This window comes from Caloenas nicobarica, chromosome 12 (assembly GCF_036013445.1).
Source record: "Caloenas nicobarica isolate bCalNic1 chromosome 12, bCalNic1.hap1, whole genome shotgun sequence".
In the NCBI taxonomy this organism is placed as follows: Eukaryota; Metazoa; Chordata; class Aves; order Columbiformes; family Columbidae; genus Caloenas; species Caloenas nicobarica.
The window spans coordinates 9514454-9538550 of NC_088256.1; the positions used below are offsets into that span (position 1 = coordinate 9514454).

At 38.4% G+C, this 24097-nt stretch overlaps 1 protein-coding gene across 1 annotated transcript in view; it reads right to left on the reverse strand.

Moving 5' to 3' along the window:
• The window catches only part of PCDH11X (protocadherin 11 X-linked), a 473232-nt gene that overhangs the window by 113826 nt on the left and 335309 nt on the right, over positions 1–24097 (reverse strand). Inside the window, exon 6 of the mRNA XM_065643156.1 lies at positions 17510–17708. Within this exon, the coding sequence (XP_065499228.1) occupies positions 17510–17708 (199 nt within the window). The remainder of the gene's footprint in view (positions 1–17509; positions 17709–24097) is intronic.

Below are 24097 nucleotides of genomic sequence, written 5' to 3' on the forward strand. Positions count from 1 at the left end.
CGGGGCATTCACGACTTTTCCAGGCAACCTGTTCCAGTGCTTTTCCACATTCATGGGGAAGAATTTCTTCCTAATATCTAATCTAAATCTCCCCTCTTTCCTTGTCCTATCACTACCTGCCCTTGCGAAAAGTCCCTTTCCAGATTTCTTATAGGTCCCCTTTAGGTACTGGAAGGCTGCTATAAGGTCTCACTGAAGTAAATGTAATGATTTATGGATTGATAGTTCTTGTTATTAACCACTCCACAGTTTTGCAATATTTGGAGGCAGAAAGCACCTGTCCCACAAGCCTGCATCTTGCATAACTTCTATCCTGATGCCACTACATGGACCTCGAGGTTAGACTAGACTAACCAAAATCACTTTAACATCAGAGGCTCACTCAGTGGCAGACATATTTTTAGATAAGATCTTAGGTGGCAAACCAAGGCCTTGCTGAAAGGTAGTGCTAAGTGCAGTATGTTCAGGGAAAAGTGTATGACAACCCTGTAGTTTTGATGCTGAACAGGTGACCAAGCTGAAGCACACAAAGAGAAAAAAAGACATGAAAAGCTGCACTGCCTGAGCAAACGGCTCTGCCCACAGTTCCAGAGCTCTTTTTTTTTTCCTCAGTCATTCATCTGTCTGCTTTACTTAATCAAGGCTGCAAATTGCCTAGTTCAGTTAGGGTTGCTTATTTTTTTCCAAACAAACCTAGTACAATAAATGCAACATTATTGTTACATATAATATCTTATGCATGAAATTAGAGTTATTTTCACATCAAACAAACCAGGTCTTATAGTTCAAGATTCTCAAACACTAATTTACAAATACATTTTACAATTGAGACTTCTTTTGACATGAGCAGAATTTAGATAAATTCCTGACACAATGAGAATAAAAATGCATGTTCCATCAAGGACTCCAAGGAAAGCTCTTTTATTCTTACAAACCTTGAAAGAAAAGCGGCATCCCACTTTTCAGCTAAAGTTCTCCTCTTGGAGACGGAATCTGTTGAAATAGAACTACAAAGCTTCATTTCTATTTTACTGATTTTACAATGAAGTCTGCTAAACACAATGCTGTGCTTTCTTACTGATAGCTTCACATACCTATCCTCTCAGACTGGGTTTATTTTTATTTTTCTCTCTTCAGTACCTGAAATTATTCCTTGTCCATTAGCAAGAGTCAGAGACACTGTGAACAACCCAAAGGTTAGCTTTGAGCAGATAGAATGCTTGCACAGTCCTCAGTGAGAGTTAAAGAGATGGCTGAGGAGTTAAAATTTTGCTGGATTTTTCCAATTGTACCAGCAAGCTACCAAATTATATACAGAATCCAACTGAATTCTTAAGAATTTTTTTTTAATATATACACAGAGATACGACCCCTTTTTTGCAGCACACCTCATGTCATCTATTAACAATTTTTTAATTTCCCTCCAGGAAGAACTGACTCACATGTGAAGCAGGAGAGAGGTGTGTTTATGAGAAAACATTGTTTCAGAGCAGAATCGTAACAGAAGCTCAAAGCGTGTAACATTCAGACATGTTCCAGAAACACCACTGATACTTGAGTAAAAAATCCACTTGTCTTCAAAGGGATTTCTGATGAGAAAAAAGCTTGCTCATTTTCCTCTTTTTTGTTACCATGGACAGCTGAATAAAGATAGTATACTTTTACTGGAACCATCTCCTACTGCTGTGGGGAAAAAAAAGTCACCATCTGCATTAAAATATGTCCCTCTGCAAGTAGTTATACATGCAACAAAGGCGATGATAATTTGAATTGAGTACATATAGAGCAAGCATCTGAGAAAGATCTTGCCTCCATACAAATATATTAACAATGGAAGACAAATATATCTCAGATATATATACACTGGCATCAGATTTTAAAAATCTTTTTATGATGTATTTTGATGTACTCACAGGTCTTTCATATTTTTTTTAATCTCTTTCTTCCTTTACAGCAGCTTAGGTTGAAGAAGGAATGCCATCTTTAACCTTGAGATCCCTGTTCTTGCTGGTTTGTGTCATAAGCTTATCATTTAAAAGCATTTCTTTGTATTTAACATCTCACCTCAGCATGCAAAATGGTTCTGGATTAAAGTACATTTCTAGGAGGGAAAGGATAGAGTGACTGCGAATTAGACATGCTGGCTGCCTGGCTGGGTCATCATTTCACTTCCAGCTTCTGGACCAGAAAATCTTTCTGTGACCTCCCCTGTCTACTCTGTTTAGGTGCTTATTTCAAAATTGTGCATTACTAGTCAAAGGCTAGTTAGCACAGGACATTAGATCCTGTTCCTCTCAGTCACTGTAAATAATAAGATACAGTTATAGTACATGCTTAAAGTGTAATCAATTTTTAAAGCATAAATGCAACACGGCTTCATCAATGTTGCAGGGAAGAAACTACCTTCTTGCCTTCCAGTGCAGGCAGTTGTCTGGATCTGATTTCTAAATTCATAGATTCAACCATCTGTAATTCAGCTTGCTAATCATTTGGGTAAAAAGCCAAGATCTCTTCTGACATGCAGTCTGTACTAACCAAATAACCTCGAAAACTACTTAGGTAGTGCCAGTTCCAGCTGAATAACAGGGTGAGTGCCCCGTGTCCTCCTGTCAGGGGCAATCACAGGCGCTGTCTGCAGTGCTCCCCATCTGCAAAGCACTGGAGCGGGACACGCCAACACCCCAGCTGCACCCCTGGGTTCCCACGGGGAAATGGGGTAATGACTGTAACACCACCTTGGGGGGATAAAAAAAAAAAAAAGTAAAAACAACTGATAGCAAGAGCATTAGAACAGTATTATTATTTCATGTCAGCATCTCTTTGAAAGACTCTCAGGGAATATTAAGTTGACAGTGGTGCCGTTGGCAGCTTTAAAAACATGTTGCAGCCACAGTCTGATGCAACAGAGAATCCTGCTATGAGAAAAATGGCAGCTCTATCAGAGAGTTAAACATTTCTTTTTTCATGGTCATGAAACAAGACCAAACCAACCCCCCACTTTGCACACTTGTTAACCTTATGTCTTGGTGAAAACTAGCAGCTACAGTTCCTTTTAAATAAATTCTGAAATTTTTACTGGATAAAGCATTCCTCTATTCCTGTCACAGAGTTGTGCAGCACAGCTGTTTTTAATAAATTCCTATTTTTACTCCCTGACTTTTGACTATCATTATGTATATGAGTTTCTTCAGCCTGCAAAGCATGTTTTAGCAAGAAATATTAATGGCTTCCTACATATATCATCTTTTCTCCTTATTCAGCAAGAATAGGTGTTATACAAAATAGAAAACATCTGCCTACTTGTATTATAATTTCTCTTGAACTCATTAGATTAGCAATACAAAGTTGATAGCAGAGGTTAATGATGAATGTACAAGGCAGAACCACATTGCTTTGTAAGTACGTTTCAAAGGATAAACAAATCCTAAAATTCAGTATTTATAAAAAAGCATAAGGAAAGAATTATGCGGGAGGTTTTTATTAAGACATCTTTAGTGACTACATTAAATTCTTAAATTTTGTAATCCTTATAATGATTCACCCCTAACTCAGAAGCTAGAATAAGGTCAGGGCATTTGCTTCTTTTCCCTGCTTCCAAATATCTTGCCTCTCTTGGGACTTGTGGTAGTATTGTCTATCAGACTGTTTAATTTTTATGTCAGTGCACTGAATTATCATCATGTGGACAGTGGTCTCCTTGGCAATTTTAATCGCGTGATGTGAATTCTTCTTTTTCTTTCTTTGCTTTCAGCTTCTGGGGCTCTGAGTGAAGAGCTGTGATTGCAGGATGCCCATCACAGCACGGGCTCTGCTACAAACAAACACTCTGAGGAACTGCTCCTTGAAGGCCTCTATATACGCATCTTAGCTCGAAGACAGAAAAACTCCTACTGCATAAAGATTTAGGGAGTCAGCTTTCCTGTTACAGAGGCAGGCAGCTTCAAATAAACTAAGTGTACTCATTAGGTTTATTGAGCAGCTAAGTGTTAACATTAGAGCCCTGCTAACTGTTGTATTAGCTGGTATCAGTAGCAAGGGAAATCTTACTAACATCACAGCTCTTTCCTTGGTGATTTCTGCTATTGTGCCAGTTACAGAATGACAGAGTATCATTTCTGAAGCTGCGACACGTATTTGGCAATCTGCTGCATTCTGACACAAATTAAGGGCCAGGAGTCATACAGTGATCCAGACACAAACTCCCACCACAGAAATAGCCCTGCTGTATCAAAAAATCAGAAGACTTCAGGGGGAAAAAAACCAAAAACAAAACCAAAAGAGAACTGTCCTTCTCCAACTCCAGAAAAATTCACAGCACTGCGCTTTTGAAATCCTTCTGTAGCTTGGCAGATGTAAACAAATATAGAAAATAAAATTGAGGAAAAAATACCTTATCTTTTTCCCAAAAGCTAAACTTCTTGTAATTATGAATTCTTAAATGGAAAACTGGATAGTTCAATATCCAAGCTGATTATTTATCTGCTAATATTCTTTACAAAACATACAAACCTTACTTTAATTGTTGAAACTCCTAATTATCATATGACAACTCAGACCCCACATACAGACATGACCGAATGCTATCCCATTGAGAGGACATAACAATGAAAGGCAAAGGACCCGTTTTATTTCTAGATCTTCTCAGGCATACATCTTTTTCACAGTGCTGTGAATATGTTACAATATTGGAGTAGGTCACAGTAATGCTGACTGATAATGGGTCAATGGAAAGAGATTCTTGTGATCTTCACAAAGAAGAGAAACAAGGAGATAATTTTAGAGATAGATGTGAGAGCTCCACCCCAGCAGAATCTGTAATCAGTGATATTTGACCCTCAGTGAAAAAATAAGCATGAGTATAGAGAAAAGCTTTAATATTGGTTGTAAGAAGATAAAAACAAGGTTTGCTTCTATAGTTTTCAAAGTGCTTTCTCTCACCATTCCTCTTTCCCTTTATTGCCACTGTTTTTCTTTACAAGTACTACTTTTGAGGAGGAGTGGCAGAGGTTGTCTTTCTCTTTCTAAACCGTTCTTTGGTGTATGATTAGTATGTGACATCAGTAAAGCCTTTCTTGGCAGAGAAATGCTTGCTTTCTTTTAAAGCATTAGGTGAGGGCTAGATTTTATAACATCTCATCCTATAGAGGACACATCTTCTGGGACACTGGTTTTGGAACATCAGTCAAGATAAACAGATAAAAGAACAGCTATTGAAACAATGTCATTGTTCTTTCTGATATTTGAAAGAAACAGAGTTATTTTGGATGAGAGGAATTTAAGTACAGTAGACAATACAGAATCAGCTAGACATGTCCTTATCCTGGGAACGGCATTTTGGCTCAATCAGTTATTGCTTGCTATTATTATTTAGAGAAAATTTTAATTTGACACGCTAAGGCTTTAAGTAGAGCTATAAGCACTGCAGCAAAGACTAGCATTGCAACAGTGCTGCTCAGTGGCAAGGCATGTCAGAAGGCAATGTCTTTTTTCAAAGCACAAAGGAAAAAGGGAAGATGCTATTAACTACTGTTCCATCTTACTCTCCCACCCTATTATCCCATCTAAGTCAAACTATTCAGGATGCAACAGTGTTGCTCACCCTGATAGAAGTAACACAAATCTGAGGAGCACAAAAGCATTTGCTAAATACATACAGCAAATTAGTGTTATTAACATGCAGAGATGCAGGTGAATAATTGCCATACACCTTATACAGTAAGGTTAGAAGCTCTATGAAACAGTTGATCTGGCTGTGGGGTAGACTGCAAATTAGAATGGGACGATGCTGGCCCACCACGGTACTGCCCAGCAGCATGACAAGCTAACTCCCTATTTTTACAGAATGAAATGAAAACAAAAAGGCCTGATATGCACTAAGAAGCATGGCTAGTACAGCATACGTTATTTGTATAGATCAGCTCCACTTCTATTATCCAAGTATTAGTGAACACTTTTACTGCCATTCTACTGGGAGCATAAAATGAGTGTAACAGCCACATTGTGCTCGGAGCCCCACAAATACATAGAAAAATTTCTGTCTGTAATCCAGGGAGTTTACAATCTAATTCAAACTGAAACATGGGAATGGATATGTACAAATAACCAAGACAGTGTGAGATCAGGATGAGAATTATGAAAGGCATTTATGAGACAGGAGTTTCTGGCATTGCTGAAATCAGCCACAGAATCAGAGTTAACTTTGAAAACATTTACAAGCAATCAGAATGGTCTCATAACAAAAGTACTGAATCACACAGCATTCTGAACAAAACACAACCAAATCCTGCCACTAACTAGAAAGCAGCTACATTATTTATTGGCATTAAACGTAAAGGTGAGAGTCTCAACCTCTTATGTAATATAAATCATCATAAATACTTTGCTTAGGTCTCTCCAGTTCAACTCAGACAAATATATTTTCTTTTTCAGAATGTGGCTATAATATTACTGACCAGTAGGTTTCAAGAAAAACTGGTGTTCCCGTAGTTGGGTCACCAGCATGCACCAGTGACACCAGCCCTACATTCCCCCAATGTAGAGCCTGGACAAGGGTTGCTGACCTTCCCTCGACCTTACCACAGCAAAGCTGAGGTTTCACAAGTAGCCAGAAAATAAAAGGTTCACGACGCAGATTACGCAACATCAAAAAAAAAAGAAACAGAAGTTTTTTAAAAACATCTTGTTTTTCAGAAGACTAAAAGCTATTTGAAGAATAAAGGCAAAATTATCTCCTGTGTTCAGGAATATGTGGATATACATTTTGAAACAAAAATTCTAGTTGTTCCTAATGCTTATTTCAAGACTGGATCCTATTTTCCTACCAAGAGTCCAGTTAAAGGGAAAATATCAGATTAAGGGATGCCAACATCTCCACACAAACAAGGACAACAATCACTAGATTTATTGAGTTGATCGGATTTGACTCAGTGAATGTTGTGACGTTAAGTGCACTGTCAGTTGGGAATCTTCTTTGTTCAATAAACACAATTCTTCTGTTTAATTTCTAAGACAGATTGGTAGCTGCAGACAGTCCTTAAATATATTTCTTGATACATTTTTCATTAATCACAGTGAAATCAAGTCATAAATTATAATGCTTCAAATGAAATTATAATCATGCAATTTTTCACATGGCTTAAATTAAATAAAATATTTTTTTTTCTACATTTCTGTTTTTAAAACAGGAACTAGATGCTAACAAACATCTTAATCTTTAGTACTGCTAAAAGCTCCTCCTGGTGCCACTGATTAGCTTGACTTGAAAAACAAAGAAAGGAAAACAAATTGCATCAGTGTTTACCTATTTTTAAAAATAAGACAGAAGTGAAAGCTTGAGACAAAATAAGACAGAAGGACATAAAATGACTTGCTTCATGGCTCATAAACAATAGAAAAACAAACATTGTATGAACTTTATCTTCCTGTGTGGGTGGCCTAATAAAAATTAGAAGCAAGGAAAGGCTTCTCGAACAGAGACGGCCAGCGGTTCCCTCCAAGGGATGCCGTGCCGGAGCGGGGGGACTCTGCGGCCCCCGACGCTTGTGCCCGGGCTTCACACTTGTCATCGGCCAACCTGCCGGACACGATAAGGGATTGCTTTGCTGGCAGAGGTCTGCTTCCCCCTGATAAACCTCTGTCTCATCCACAACTAGATTTAAGATCTGTAGGATACACTCGTCTTCAAAGCTGTCACCAGAAGGGAACTCTGTGAATGACTTCAGCTTTCGTATGCTCCAGATAAACTTTCCGTTTTAATCTGTGCCCTTTGTGACTTTTCAAGCTACTGTAACCATCAAAGCCCTAATACACTCCCAGATACGGGGTGCTCCAAATCAGATTCCATTTTCCCAGCCAAACTTCAGGGCCTCTACTTACTACAAATATCGCAGCTAGTCAGATCTAACAGGAGTTTGAAAACGTAGAGGGGAGAAATTTCTTCTCTATCCACCTCCACCCCACCAGGCTGCTTGCTACAGCAATAGAGTTTAAAACTTTCATAAACCTCAAACAGAAAAAAAATAGGATTATCCATTACCATGTCAGCTTAAGTGATAACATAAATATATATCACAGAACATCTGCCACTAAATCACTGTTTATAGATGTCAGATCTCATTTATTATTAAAAAACCCCCAAACAAACACTTTAAAGCCTTCCTTATTATTTCACAAAAAATGACTGATTTCTGAATTGCAAGGTGGAGATATTCTTTCTAATTTTTTTATACACAGCAACTTATATTATAAACCTCAGTCAAGAATAACATTAGATGATATTCATAAACACATTACTATTGCCTGAATTACTTCATCTCAGTATGCAGCCTAGAAAATCCAACAGACTTTCCCCCTTGATGTTCCCCATCAACCCCCATGGATTTTATATGAAAGAAGATGGCGCATCTCAGAAAACTTTCTTTTATCTTACTTTTCTTTGAACAGTAGAAAATGTACATTGAGATATTACATTCCAATCTCAACAATAAAATATCTAAAATTTACTTTCAGAAGAATTTATAGAGAGTGCTCCTTATTCACAGAAAGTATAAGATTTTAAAAATCAGGGTCTGTGTTTATAGTGCTGTGTTTGACTGATAGGGTCTAAGTGGTACAATCTTTTTGCTTTTGCATTTTTTCATGGAATTCGCTTTGTCCATTTTCCTCCTTCATGCCAACAGCCTTAATAACTTTAAAGTCAGGCACTCGGGGATCAAATTAACAAATCATGGAATTATTTCTGAATATGCATCTCCTTAGGTATAAGCAAAAATCCACTTGCAAAAGCCACTCATCTGTGTCAATGTAAATTCACCTCTCCGGTCTGACATCTTCCCTCCTCTCCAATTCCCAGTCACCAACAAATCAAGAATATCATAATGTTTTGTTTTCTAGGAGTTTCTGTTGGCTTGCTTCACTGTATGTGCTTATGACCAGACAGTTATTTTACTTTAGAAAGATAGCTAAGACATTTGGAAAATCCACACAGTTGTCAGCCCTGTGACATTCAGTGCCCTCCAACATACGCCATGCAGATATAAAGTTGCACTTCTAAAGGAGACGTACTTTAAAATGTGAATGTTGAGCACATCCTGATTTTGATCTCTGCCAGTTCCCCATTTTTTAAATCAAACAGCCACTTAATGATTGCTGCAGTGGTTTATATATATGTGATTCATGGGCACACTCGCAAGAGGTCATCGGAAAGGCTGGCATTTCACGAAGCAGTACAGTGCCGCAGTCAGCCAGTACATTCTCCCACCTACGTACAAGCTAATTTGATTAAAGGTAGAAGATCAATCAAACTCTATTGCCTCAGAAAGATTAATTACCTCAGCACTTTCTGAATTAATTATTAGTGTTCAGCCATGGGGATAGAAAAACCCAATACAGTAGAAGTAAAGGGACCCAATGGGCAGATGTGGTAGACTGGGATGTATTTTATCCCAAGATTTATTACCTTTAACTAATGACGATGTCTTCTTTTTTTTTTTCTCAAATTAGACCTAAATGCTACAGTGTATTTATAATTCAGCAACAACACAGAGTTAAAGTATTACTGTTACATTTCAGCCTTGTTGTGGAACTAAAAGAACCCAAGAAGAGAATAAAAAAAATGAAAACATCATTAAAAAAAAGAAATCAGATCTGCTGGCAAGTATTCTTGAGCCTCAGTTTTTGGACAGGGAACAAGGCACTTAAAACTTGGTAGTTTTATTTTTTTTTTGTGCCCCAGCATGAGGTCTGAAGTCCAGCTGCCAGAGCAGTCTTATTGATGATGTTTAAAGAGTATATTTCAGCAGCTGCAGAGTTTCTGATTATCAGACAAGTCAGCATGGCAAAAACCGCAGCCGTTTCCCCCAGGGAGAGCGAGCTTCCTCCCTGCAGCTGTCTGCTGAAGCACTGACCCTTTCTTCTTCACAATGACACCAATGAGATTTGCAGGACCCTGTGAGCCGTCACCAAGGAGGGGTTCCCCAGCGCTTGCCGAGGCCAGGCAGGCAGCTCAGCTCCACCGGTGCAGGACCTCGATGGCCACAGGACGAAGCTCCTGACCAGGTGAAGTGGCACTGGCTGGTGTCCAGCCTGCTGCTGGAATTCAAACCCAAGGCCTAATGCAAAGCTGAGATTCACCAAACACACCAATGTAGAAAAGGGACCTCTTGGATCACAGAACAGATTTGCTGCTATTACAGAGGGAGACTTATTTGCCTTGTCAGAAATTTATCAAGCTTCTCTTTAAAACCTGTCAGGCATTCTCATTCCCTGCTTCTGTACTTCCCCACTGATCTTGATTGAAACCCCCAAATTTCTGGCCTTGCCTGGTTTACAGATAGCACCTGTTCATTTGCCATGCAGCAACTCAGTGCTTTGTTTTGGCCACCAAAATCTCTCTACCTCCACCCTCTGCCGTTACTTGAGAGCAGTCCTAATCCCCAGCCAGCCTTTACTTTGCAGTTTAAACACACCAATATTAATTCCTTTTTCTGTATATAGGCATTCCATTCCCTTGTTATTAATAATATTTCTTTACACCTGTTTCTCAAGTGAGTTCACCTTTCTTTAACGTGGGAAGCCAACACTATTCTTAATATGCCAGTTGTGGTACCATCAATGCCTTGGGGTTATTTTTCTTTCTTCTTTTTTTTTTTTTCCTGTACTAGGAGTAACCCAGGGTTTTTTCACGATCACATCAGAAGATACAGAGAAGGCAGAATTACTGAATGCCTTCTTTGTCTCTGTCTACTCTGCCGGAGGCTGTTCTGAGGAGCCCCGTACCCCTGAGGCCCCAGAGGAAGGCAGGGCAATGGAGGAGTTTGCCTCAGTTGATGAGGACTGGGTTAGGGACCAGTTAAGCAATCTGGACATCCATAAATCCATGGGTCCAGATGGGATGCACCCGCGGGTGCTGAGGGAGCTGGCTGAAGTCATTGCTGGACCGCTCTCCATCATCTTTGCCAAGTCTTGGGAAACGGGAGAGGTGCCTGAGGACTGGAGGAAAGCAAATGTCACTCCGGTCTTCAAAAAGGGCAAGAAGGAGGACCCGGGCAACTATAGACCGGTCAGCCTCACCTCCATCCCTGGGAAAGTGATGGAACACCTTATCCTTGGTGCCATCTTAAGACATATCAAGGATAAGAGGGTCATCAGGGACAGTCAACATGGCTTCACCAAGGGGAAGTCGTGGTTGACCAACCTCATAGCCTTTTATGAAGACGTAACAAGGTGGATTGACGATGGCAGAGCAGTGGATGTGGTCTACCTTGACTTCAGCAAAGCATTTGACACCGTCTCCCACAGCATCCTCACGGCAAAACTGAGGAAGTGTGGACTGGATGATGGGGTAGTGAGGTGGACTGCAAACTGGCTGAAGGAGAGAAGCCAGAGAGTCGTGGTCAATGGGGCAGAGTCTGGTTGGAGGCCTGTATCTAGTGGAGTGCCTCAAGGGTCAGTTCTGGGACCAATACTATTCAATATATTCATCAACGACTTGGATGAGGGAATTGAGTGTACTATCAGCAAGTTTGCTGATGACACCAGGCTGGGAGGAGTGGTTGACACGCCAGAAGGCTGTGCTGCCATCCAGCGAGATCTGGACAGGCTGGAGAGTTGGGCGGGGAAAAATTTAATGAAATATAACAAGGGAAAATGTAGAGTCTTGCATCTGGGCAGGAACAACCCCAGGTTCCAGTGTAGGTTGGGGAATGACCTATTAGAGAGCAGTGTAGGGGAAAGGGACCTGGGGGTCCTGGTGGACAGCAGGATGACCATGAGCCAGCACTGGGCCCTTGTGGCCAAGAAGGCCAATGGCATCCTGGGGTGTATTAGAAGGGGGGTGGTTAGTAGGTCGAGAGAGGTTCTGCTTCCCCTCTACTCTGCCCTGGTGAGACCTCATCTGGAATATTGTGTCCAGTTCTGGGCCCCTCAGTTCAAGAAGGACAGGGAACTGCTGGAGAGAGTCCAGCGCAGGGCCACAAAGATGATGGAGTGGAGCATCTCCCTTATGAGGAAAGGCTGAGGGAGCTGGGGCTCTTTAGCTTGGAGAAGAGGAGACTGAGGGGTGACCTCATCAATGTTTATAAATATATTAAGGGTGGGTGTCACGAGGATGGAGCCAGGCTCTTCTCGGTGACAACCAACAGTAAGACAAGGGGTAATGGGTTCAAGCTGGAACACAAGAGGTTCCACTTAAATTTGAGAAGAAACTTCTTCTCAGTGAGGGTGACGGAACACTGGAACAGGCTGCCCAGGGGGGTTGTGGAGTCTCCTTCTCTGGAGACATTCAAAACCCGCCTGGACGCCTTCCTGTGTAACCTCACCTAGGTGTTCCTGCCCTGGCAGGGGGATTGGACTAGATGATCTTTCGAGGTCCCTTCCAATCCCTAACATTCTGTGATTCTGTGACATTAGGAACTGGTGATTTATAGTTTATCTTTGTAATACTCAGTTGTTTTTTCTTTATGTCATTTTCAGCTGGTGATTTATGTACTAGTTACACACACCCATTCCTGTGAGAAAGACTGTCAACTATTAGATTTCAATCCACTGCTATTACTCCAAATCCTTAGCAAAATCCAATTCTTGTGGCATACACACCTCTTCCTCTATATTTTCTGTGATGTTTGGCTTTGGGATAGCAGAATATTTCATTGATATGTTCCTGCTTTTTAACGCCAAACTTATTAATGAAGATAATCACGGAGATTTTTCCATTCTTCTGTTAATCTGTCTTTTCCTTCTTAATTACTAATGCTCCACCTTAATGTCATAATAATAGTTATTAGTTCTTAAATCTATATAGACTAACTATACATTTATTCCCTAATATTAAAAATACATGTTATAGAAGTGAGATAATAGAGCTAATCTAATACTATTTTTGAGAAATTTATTATACAATTTATTGTTTTCTGTTTACATATATCATAGATTCTTCTTGGTAAATATTTTCCAGTAGTGAAGTCTGACCGAGCACTTATTTTTTTTCTTGACACCTTGTCTCTTAGAATTACAGAAAAATAAGGAAAACACAATCAGTTTTGATATCCTGGGGAGCAAGATTATCTCCTCTCCTCCACATGAATGCACTGAACCTGCTCTGACTTTTAGGGCCATTATCATCATTCTTCATCAGCCTGTCTTTGCCCTCATCAACATCATCCTTATCAAACATTAAGGCAAGGTGAAAGTGTTCTTTTAATTTTGGGGAAGAAATACATGCTATCCTTAATCATAAGCAGATGTCATCCTTGCTGCAAACCGCCTTCTTATGTGGCTAAATACCATAGATTACAGCCTTAATTCTTCTTGAGACTAATTCTCTTCAAGCCTGATGATCACTTAAAGCCAGCATAAGCTTTGCCCCAGCTACTCATTCACTCATTTGCTGCCCACAACTAACGAATGGAATTGGCGAACTGATCCATTTATAAAGAACTTACCCCCTGTCCTTAGATCAGGTTGAACCCAGGTGAATTCTTCCATCCTGTTCACCCAAGCAGCTCTACAAGTGCTTGTGCTTCCACAAGAGAAGGTGCAACTGGGAGATACAAACAAGCAGCCACAGACACATCTGGTAACACCAGCTCCAAGTGACCATGAAGTTACAGTACCTATTACCAGCTCCCTTTCTGGCCATCCTTTCCTTAGTGCTATATCTTCTGATTTTCAAGGCAACTTTCTTGGCTTATTAGTCACTACTTCATGTTAAATATCATTATGGAGACTCTCCTTAAGATGCCAGTTTTCTCTTATTCAAACCCCAGAAACCTCAGTGTGATTTGCCTCATTAACTAGTTCTTTAATTTTCAGCTAGCTTTATGTATAATTCCATTTTGTTTATACAAAAAATTACAATTATTTAATTGCAGATTACTTTCAGGTTCTCTGGCTTTTTTCCCCCCAAAGCTGCAATGATATTCCTCTTACTCTGCCCAATTTCTTAGGTGAACTGGGTGCATTCTACCTTCTCCAAATAATAGTAAGAAAAATAATTTTACTCTCTAATGGAAAAAAAAAAAAGCCAGATTATTTTGATAACGCTATAAAAACAGGTGAAGAATGAAAATTTGTCATTCATATGTTACACATGTATTAAATAACCAAGCGTAACCGGGGTCAACACGTACCTTTCAACCCCTTTGGTCAACATCACTGCTCACAGAAACAAAGCGGGCACCACTGAGAGACAGTTTGCTGAGAAGCTGACAAAACCAGAATTTGTTACTTTTCATCTGTGTTTGCTTGTAGTGTGTTTTGTATTTAAATGTAACAAAGGGCAGGGGGAAAGACAAGACAATAAAAGGTGGTATGGTTAAAATCCATTGCACAGGGAGTTATTGGAACATCCTTATTGTTCGAGCAATTTATCAGCAGAAAACATATTAATACCATGTACATTAGTGCTGTTACTTAAGGACAATATTCTCTACAAACCTACATGCATTCTTATATTACTATTTACTTAGTGTGACAGTTTATTGGCACCTCTTCCTTACGACACACCTACCACACTGCACATTATGCTTTTTTGCAGAGCCAACTAAAGTAAGAGAAGACAAATCACTTTAAATAGTCTAGTGCTAATTTTATTTAGTACAGTCAATTAATTTTAAAGGTGTATATATAAATTGCTCATAGTTTTCTGTATTCTTACAGTTACTCTTTCCCCCTTGCTTCAGTCCTACGTTGATGTGAATTTGTAAGGCTTCCTCTCGCCAATATTTCTCAGCTTGTGTTATTTTAAGTTATGCCCATCTTTTCAGTGTTTTGTAATGCATGCTTTACTATTGCTAATAAATGAAAAGTTTCCAAAATACAATAATTCCCAATATTAGAGAAACAACTAAAACCTAAGAACAAGGAAAAACGAGGGAGAAAACACTTTTGAATATCCCTGTGTGATGGGGCATCTGGCATCAGCTTTCATAAGCCACTCAGTAGGCTCTAGACATTACTGAAGTTGTTTCATTCCAACTCTATGTCTTCTTGGTAGGCAAAGTTGATCTAAATCACCATCAGATGATTAATCAGGCTTAATGTTTCAGACAATGTTTCAGATTAAGATAGGTCAGATAGTTAAGATCTTGAGACAGAATGAAGGCCATGCTTATTCTGCTGTATGAATTCTGGTATCTACTTGGATTATCCGGCTGTATATTCCCTTCTCTTTTCACATTAACAACATTTTGGTCTATGAAATTAGAATATAAACACTTGAATATATCATGCCACTCCACGTTAGATGAAAAAAGCAACAATCAGAAGTCTAGCAGCATGTTTGTAGAGGAAACTATCAACTGAGAATGGTTTTCACTATTTAACCATTGCCTAAATGTGTCACACATGCACAAGGGAACAAAATGAACCTCAGGCTGAAAACTTTCCTAAATCAGCACACAAGATATTTTAGTTGCTCTCATCTACAGTAAGTGACTTCGCAGCAGCAGACTGAAAAAAAATACGCTGTGGGTCTCCTCCTTCTTTTTTACTTAGATGTATGAGAGCGCTCAACAGATACTTATTTATATCTGGGTTTTTTTTCCTGCCACTAGATGCTGCCATTAATATAAGTAAAAAACTCTAAAAAGGACTGCAATCTATGCTTTCCACACTGTAGGCATCATGCTATATTGTGTCAATTAAACTGTTTCAATAAGTCACAAGTTAGAAGGGCAAAAAAATCTTAACATAACATAAATGCTAATTAAACTGTGATTTCAAGTTGAAAACTGAACTGTCAGGTAATTAAACAGGTGATTAAACTTTCTTCAACTTCACACTTGAAAAGACATCAGATGCCTGCTTAGTCTCCACACAGTGATATGTGTCAATGATATTCAGATGTCAAAATTGTATTACTTTTAGGGCAACATTCTAGAAGAGTCACAATCCATATTTCTTCTGAAATTGCAAAATCTGGGTTCAAAAAGCGCTGGTAAATCCAAAACTGTGCCTCTTTTTAAACAGCAAGACAGGTCCACACGCCTGTTCTAACAACTCCTCATACACCTCCTGTCCCATGCTCTCTGCATAGAATGACCCAAATACTGATTTCTTGTACATTTTGCTTACTTCAGTAGAGCATAAACATCAATTACAAACAACAAAAGGAGAAGGGAGCTGGAAAGCACGTTCAGATCATGAGTATGCATAGCAAAAGCAGCAAATAACAATATATAACTTTAAATTTTCCTTCTTCTGAGGTATATTTGCAGCCCTTTAGAGCCTCATTCTGTGAAGAATTCAGTTTAACTGCCTAGAATATTCCTAAGAGTATATTACAGCCTCAAATATATGAACACAAACAAAAGCAAACAATGTATAATGTTTTCAACACAACGTCCGAAAGCTCTGATGGTTCTTGTCAGCTATCAGCTCAGAAAAAAATAATATTCTGGCATTATTTCAGGAACTTTACAAAGTTTAAGAAGTCTGAAATTGAGGATCCCCAGTTAATAGTTTATGAACTGGAAGAAAAAGAGCGAATGGAACTCATCCATGCAGACAAGCCCCTCAGACTCCAGCGTGGGGCAGCACAAGGCAAAGACAGCAGTGGGATTTCCAAAAATCAGGCTGAATTTGTCAGAGCCAGCCCAGAGTCGCAGATAACGCTCTCTGCTGGATGCTGTATTTGCCAGTGCAGAGATGTAACTACCTTCTCACTGAGTTACTTCAAGTGCATAGGACTTACTAATTCATTCTTCTATGATACGCTAAAGCAGCAGAAATACACCTTTTGGGCCAAGTTTTGCCCAGAACAGATATATTTTCAAATCACTTATTAGGCCGCTAACAAGGCCTTAGAGGCTTACACACATTCAGGTGTCTCTTTATCAATGGCACGGTTCAATTTAATCCAGATAAAGAGCCCCTGGACAATTAACAGTTGACTGAAGTACACTGCAGTCTCTAACTGGCTTTCACATCACGGCAGAGAGAGCAATACCGGTATCCATAGCTCCAGCATGGTCCTGAGCTCACCTTGATTTTCCCTGACTGTTTCCAATACTGTAAGAAGCCAGTGATAACAGCAGAAGTAAGATGATAAACTTTTGAGAGTATTACTAAACACCATAGTTGCTCTCAAAAGACAAATCAAGAAACCCTTATTTCTGGAGACTGCAGTGTCTCCACAGACCGACTCATCATCCGGAAGTTCTTCCTGTTCAAACAACCTACAACGCGCAGTAGTGTTGGGTAGGGAAACACATTAAAAAGCATAAACTCCTTCAGAGTGGTATTTACAACTGTAAGGGCAACAATGTTAACCTCATCAGAAAGCTCCTCTTCATACAGCACAGCAGATCTATAAAAATACCAGGTAATCCATACACTCTTTACAGCTCAAGAGTGTTTTATTTCCCATGGTCAGACTTTGCACTTTTAGAAATATAGGGCTTCTTTGACCACATTAAAATCAATGATCATCTTTAATAATTGCCTGAAAAAGAAGTCCACTTTTGATATTCAAATGATTTAACAACTAAGATAACCAGAGTTCATCACTTACTGGACTCGGGGTCTGAGTTGCCGTCTCCTTCTGTCCGGCTGTTGGGTGACGCCTGCTCATAGTACTCATCCCGGGGGAAGCCGAGGGGCAGGGGGTGCGATGTGCTGGCACCACTGGCGGGTTCGTGGTCCCCAAGCCCACTGTCACTGCAGCTTTCCTGAGAGCCATCTGGTAGGTGAAACGTGACGCGGCGCTGAGGCTACAAGGAAGGGAGAAAATTATATGGTTTCCGCTACAGTATCAGTAATTGCTTAATGCAACCAATTTAGGAAATGTATTATTTCAGTTATCTGCTGAAAACGCATTATCTAGAGCTGTGCACAATTTCAGGCTTTCATGGACAGCCTGCTTTCAAACCCGCTTCACCTGACAGCACTGCTTTCTTCTATTTTTTAAAAATGTAAGCCCTGATGCAAAATGAAAGACACCTCAAACTAAAGAGATTCTGTCAGACTTCACAAGTCTTCGTATGCTTTTCGTATATTGACTTGGAGATTTCAGTCACTTTTTGAGGCTCAATTTATTTCAATGCTCAGTTTTCTGGTTTTCAAAAAAAACATTTTCTTTCCCATTAAAAGCTGTTCCACACTTTTGGGTCTAAAAAAATGTGACACACTTCTAATGTTGTTGCATTCTTCTAAAGCAGAGAAAGAGCAAACAATAACAAGCCTTCTGTACTGAAAACAATTTTAATAGATTCTGCACATCCATTAAACTAATGAATTAAAAGTAGATTCCACTACTCTCCCTCAGACATTTCATTATAACCCCTTTGATTTCTGTTGTACCACAGACCTGTATCTTCACTGTAAAAGGCTGGAAGCTGGGAGAGGGTTGGGGAAGGAAAGGTTCACAGCACAGCTGCTGAAGGACAGGCCGGTGAATGATGCACCTGACACATCAGGGACAGGACAACACTTTAATTACCTGACTCTGCCTGATTTAGGACTTGAATAACCAAAACTTAAATCTGCCCCAGTATGAAAAGAAGATATGAGACAAAGAAATAAGCAGCTCTCCTGCTTATTTCCATGTGTCTTATTTCCATGTATCTTGGAAACATGAAACATAAAGATTCGAAAATCCCCAAAATAACAATTTAAAGTGTTAATAGTTTGATGTTTTTCAAAATTCTGTTTGAAAGGCAATGCAGAACTTTATAGTTCAATTGCTGGGATTAATAATGCTGGAGATGAGATTTTTTATGCAATTATGCAAAAAAAAAAAGTATGTACTGTTCTTACAATACAACAGATGTTGTCACAGATCCCTAGATATTTGGTTCCTATAGGTGATGGTGTTGAACACCATCAGTTAAATTAAGTTTTTGCTAAAAAGTTAAGTTCCTCAATTTTTCAAAATCTCTTTTTATCACTATGACATTATTACATATGCCCACAGACAGCTGCTGTGCAGTGTGGTACAGCCAAGAAAATGGCAAGATCAAGTTTACCTATGCAATTCCTGACAGATGTGAGTGAAAACTCTTCTTAAAAGCTACCAGTAAGAAATTCACATCTCTCCCAGAAAATCTGTTCTAGTGTTTCACCATTACTAATGAAGAGCTTTTCTTCTAATGTCTAACCTGCCTCTTTCTTGTCACAAAATAAATCACTTCTTCAGCCCCATCCATTTTGGTCTGGTTATTCCCACTCATCTTTCTGGCATTTGGCATTTTAGTCTACTTCACAATAAACAGACCTTATTATTTCAATCTGTCATGTGCCTTGTGATACCTCTTACAGTCCCCCCGCACACGTGTCTCTGTGCGCTGCTCAAAACTCGTCATGCAGCTTCAGCTGAGATCTTCAAAGCGTGGAACAAAGCAGAAGGATCATTTCACATCTCCTGCAGGCTCCACTACTGCTTTGCCTTTTTCATGGCAGTGTAACACATTTTCCTTGCCAACCACCATAATGCCCAGCTCCTTTTCTAATGATCTTTCGCTAGTTGTCCCCTTTCTGCCTGGTGCCATTGATTGCTGGAGCCCAAGTGCAGCATTTTGCATTTATTCTTCCTGCTATTCTGGTTTTTTCCAGATGATTTCATCTGTTTAGCATCAAGTGCACTCGGCCTTCCAGTCCTGCTTTCCTGTTTACCAAATTTGCAGATTTTAGATTTTTCTTCAGTAGGCGTATCTTTAAAACCTGAGCACAGAATGACTTCCCATCACGCAGGATGGAAAAGGGAGAAGCCACCCCTCCTGTGACTGGAGGAGAAGCCTTACAGCCCGCTGGAAAAAAGGTCAGCTGGTGAAAGGTACAAAGCTAAGACCTCCACGCTGCTCCTTGTGCATTTTTGGTGTCACCAGAAGAATCTTATTATTTAACTCTCTAGCGAGCTGCCCGCTGGGACAGTGGTCCTGCTCATCCCATTGCTCTCTGATCCTCTTCCCACCACACATGGGTGGACATATGACACATGAAGTGTCTCTGCACAGTCCAAAAAACAGATGAATCCACAGAACTTACTGATATGACTTATCCTATTCCAGTTCTTAACCATCAATTGCCTCTCAGAGCCCTATTCACACCAGTAGTCTCAGCTGACTGTTATCTGAAAATTATCAAAATGCAGGAAAAGCTCTTCAGCAGATGACAGTAAAGAAGACCAGAAAGTCACCAAGTCTTTTTTTCATTTTCAACTGCCTTAGCCCAGTGAGAAAAAAACACCCAAAAGCCATACCCTGAAGAATATTTAAAATCTCACTATCTAACCCTCACATTCAGTAAAAAATTGTAAATATTTATTTAAATAATTTGAGATCTTATTAGTAGGAAAGATTAAAACCATATGATTTAAAGCAAACTGGCATCAGCTAAAGGCTCATGATTTTTAATTTGATAGTGTCCCTCAGTATGTCACACCTGATAACGATGATGACAGCACTTCTAGAAGAATTTATCGAGACAAAATAAAACGCCAGCTATTTCTCTACAAGGCAGTGCTACCATTTTCATAATTCATACAGGCATCAGACAATGATCTGGAACAAGTAATTCTAACAAAATTTTGCCAAAAGTTGGGACTTATCTTCTGTCAGAATTATTTTGGAGATTTCCTTCTTGAGGCATTTAAATTTCAATTTATAAGATTATAAAATATCCTCAGACTCCAGACGCTTTTCTATTTATCTCCAAAGAGAGTTCACACCGATAGTAATAGAATAACAAGGATTATGGTTTGGTTTATTTATTTGACCGACAGTATATTTTGTTTCAAAAACAGAGATTCCAAGCAAACCTATTATGTATTCTTAGTGTATTCTGAAAATGCTGATGTATGAACTTGTACAGACAATTAGACTGATAGGGGAAAATGAAATGAAAATTTCAGGAAAAATGTACAGTAACTTACAGTTTTTCTGACATGTTTAACAATATTAAATCACTCTTTATTGGTATGAAACAAGAATTTTTCTTCCGGAGATGTCATGAACCTAGACGCAAATTCTATCAGAGGTCTCATATGGCATCCAAAAAAGAACTGAATTTTGTAATAGCAGTGTCTGTCTGGAGGGATCAAATTATCTCAGAAAACCACAAACCTTTTACTCTCATTATTTAAATTTATATGAAGACTGATCAAAGCCCCAAACTATTCTGTGTTCAATCTTTCACTACAATAATTAGACTGTGGCAGTGGGAATAATAAAAGATGAGTCTAAGTAAATAGCTTTGGATACATTGAAGGGATGATTTCAGGAATTATACACCAGGGGTTAGCCAATTTATAATCAAAAACTGAAAAAAAGGTAATAGAAAAAGCAGCAGATATCAACTGAGGAACATTAAACTATTAACCTTATTATCGTCATTCATTGAAGCAAATTAATCTCCTTTTAAAAGGATATCATAAAGAAAAAATATTACTGTTTAATTTATGTTGAATTAATTATATTATTTATATGATAATTCTAATTTAAAACAGACATTATTTAGGAGATGCTGCAAGACAGCATGAAAGTAAAAGAATGGGATTACTTCAACATTTTTCTTCAGTATTAGCAGCCACTGAATAAAGTAGTAAAAAATATTGTTTAACTTTAAACTGTAGTTTTGCTACTAATATTCATTTTCTCAGCTGTTTATGCCTTTCAAATGCTAGGAAGGTAGGAAAGGCATGCCTTAAATAACCAGACAACTATCCAGTCATGACCAGTACTTCTCAGTTGTTAAAGAAAACCCCTAATCAAACTCTAATTTCCAGACCAAATCTTTTTATATTCAGCTATCACCTTTTGTTCCACATGCTTTGATAGAGACACACATAACCAGCAACTATCAATATAAAATTCTCAGAATAACATAAAAAGAAACAGTTTAAAGAATCCAACCACAAACCCAACTGAAAACATGTCTCTGTGTGGAAACTCAAGAAAGAAAAGCAAGTATTTTTATTTTTTTTTCTCTAAACTTAATAGTGTACATCACAGCTATTACGGCCCAAAGAGCTCTCTCAATTATTTTATAAGTCTGTATTTCACATACTTATTGCAGCTCAGAGCATTAAATCTAAGATACTATGGTATCTGGAATACTTTGCAATAGACAAAATACATAATATAGTTCAATATCATTTTTCACTCAAATTGGAATAACTTCTAGATATGCCAACAATGATCTGTTCTTCTTTTGGAGCATCTATAAAGATGCTGAAAACTCTTGGTCACTATTACTACACACAACTAGAAACACATCACTAATAACAAAATGCGATTGTAATCAACTTCTATGATTTTACTTTTTTTTTTTTTTTAATTTCTTCAAAACTGCAAAATGAAGGGCCTTTCTACTGCCAATAGTCTTAATTGTCATCTCATACAGATCAAGCTTGTTGAACAAGCCCTTCTTTTTATTGAACAAATTTAGCTGTATCAGTTATTGTCCTATCTTTATTGATTGCATCTCTTTCAGCTTCTGATTTTCTGTATGTTTGTTAAACAGAACTACTTTTTGCCCAGTTTACCATATTTACCATTTTAAATATTGGCAAAACATTATATTTTCAGATATTTAAAACTTCAGAAATCCAATAAAATTTTTTGATCTTGGTATAAATTTATCTAGTCTTCCTGATTTAATATCACTAACGTTAATAACTGGTTTCTTACATCCTCACTAATTACTAATGGAAAATACAGCATGTGGTTTCCTTCTAAAGAAGAGAAAGCTTTGCTAAATACTTTTACCTTCCCTTACTGTGATTAATGATCTAACTGCTCCATAGCAGTGTGAGATATGTAAATAGTTTTTGGCTTCCACTTATTATTGATTTAAATAACTCCTCCCATTTTATTAATTTATTTAGATGCAGGAAGCATAATCTATTAACTTCAAAAGGTAAGTAAAAGCTTGGTTGACTCCCCAGACAAACGGCAATTCAATATATATTATTATCGTAGACATATCTGTAGTTTTTCAATGAAAGAATTACTACCTCCCCAGCAAAACTGGGCAACAGGCGGTGCCTCTTTACCTGTTCAAATGGAAATTACTTAAAATTGTCAGATCTTGTAGTTGGATTGACTCACACAAAGAGTTGGCTCAAGCGATGAGATATAATCTTGCAAGCTTATCTTGTAGCTCTACCACACTCACTCACTCAGGGTGCCTTATTAAAATCATACTTACACGCCCCTACAGGCATTTCTCACAGGCATTAAAACTGCACCTAACTGATAAGCGAAAATATCATATATTCCACCTATTAGCTATTGCAAAAGAAAAATTTGCGAAACCCTTTTTCATGTGGGTAAGCACCAGTTTTTTTAACACCACCTGCTTTAAGAAGCAAATTTTCACGGATGCCATTTTTCACTGAAGTAACGAGCGGCTAAGCCGATACTCCCGGCTTCCTCTTGTGGCACAGAGGTCATGGAACAAACTCATTAGCCAAATCATCGCTGAACAAAAACGTTGCGAACCTGGAACTTTACAAATTTCTGATTAATAACCTCACTGAGTATTTATTTCAGACTCTAATCCTCATTGTACCAAAGAGTTACTCTCATATGACATTTCCCAGTCACATTTAACAATGAAATTGTATTTTCTGAGCTTCTTGAAATGACAACAAAGAACTGGAATAAAAAAGCAAATAAAACTGAAAATAACATTTAAAGCATGTCAAACATTTTATTTAGCTTTTGAAAGGCAGTTATTGTATGCTAACTAGATGTCAAAATGATAGCTGAAAGCATGCTTTTTAAAGTTTAATTCATGTAGGTCTTCAATTTGACATGTGATTAAATAAAAATTACACATGAAAGTTGCACTATGGCTGTGCTGTTGCCAAGGTTGAGAAATAGAAAAGTCTCAATTCTGATTTTTTTTAATATGTTCTCATTTTCCAAGATATAATCTGTGATGTTATTCTCTTGAATGCTTGAATTTCTGACAGGCAAAGCCATTTTAGTTCAAAGAACATAATAATAAACAACAGTACAGAAACATTTTGACTGCTGGCCCAACATAGATCTTTTTTAGCAGAAATATTGATTAGGTGTTGCTGCAGTTCTGAATATTTCTTTTAAAAGCAACACTATTGCTTACCTAGTATTTTCTTTGTGTTAATACTGAAATAGAG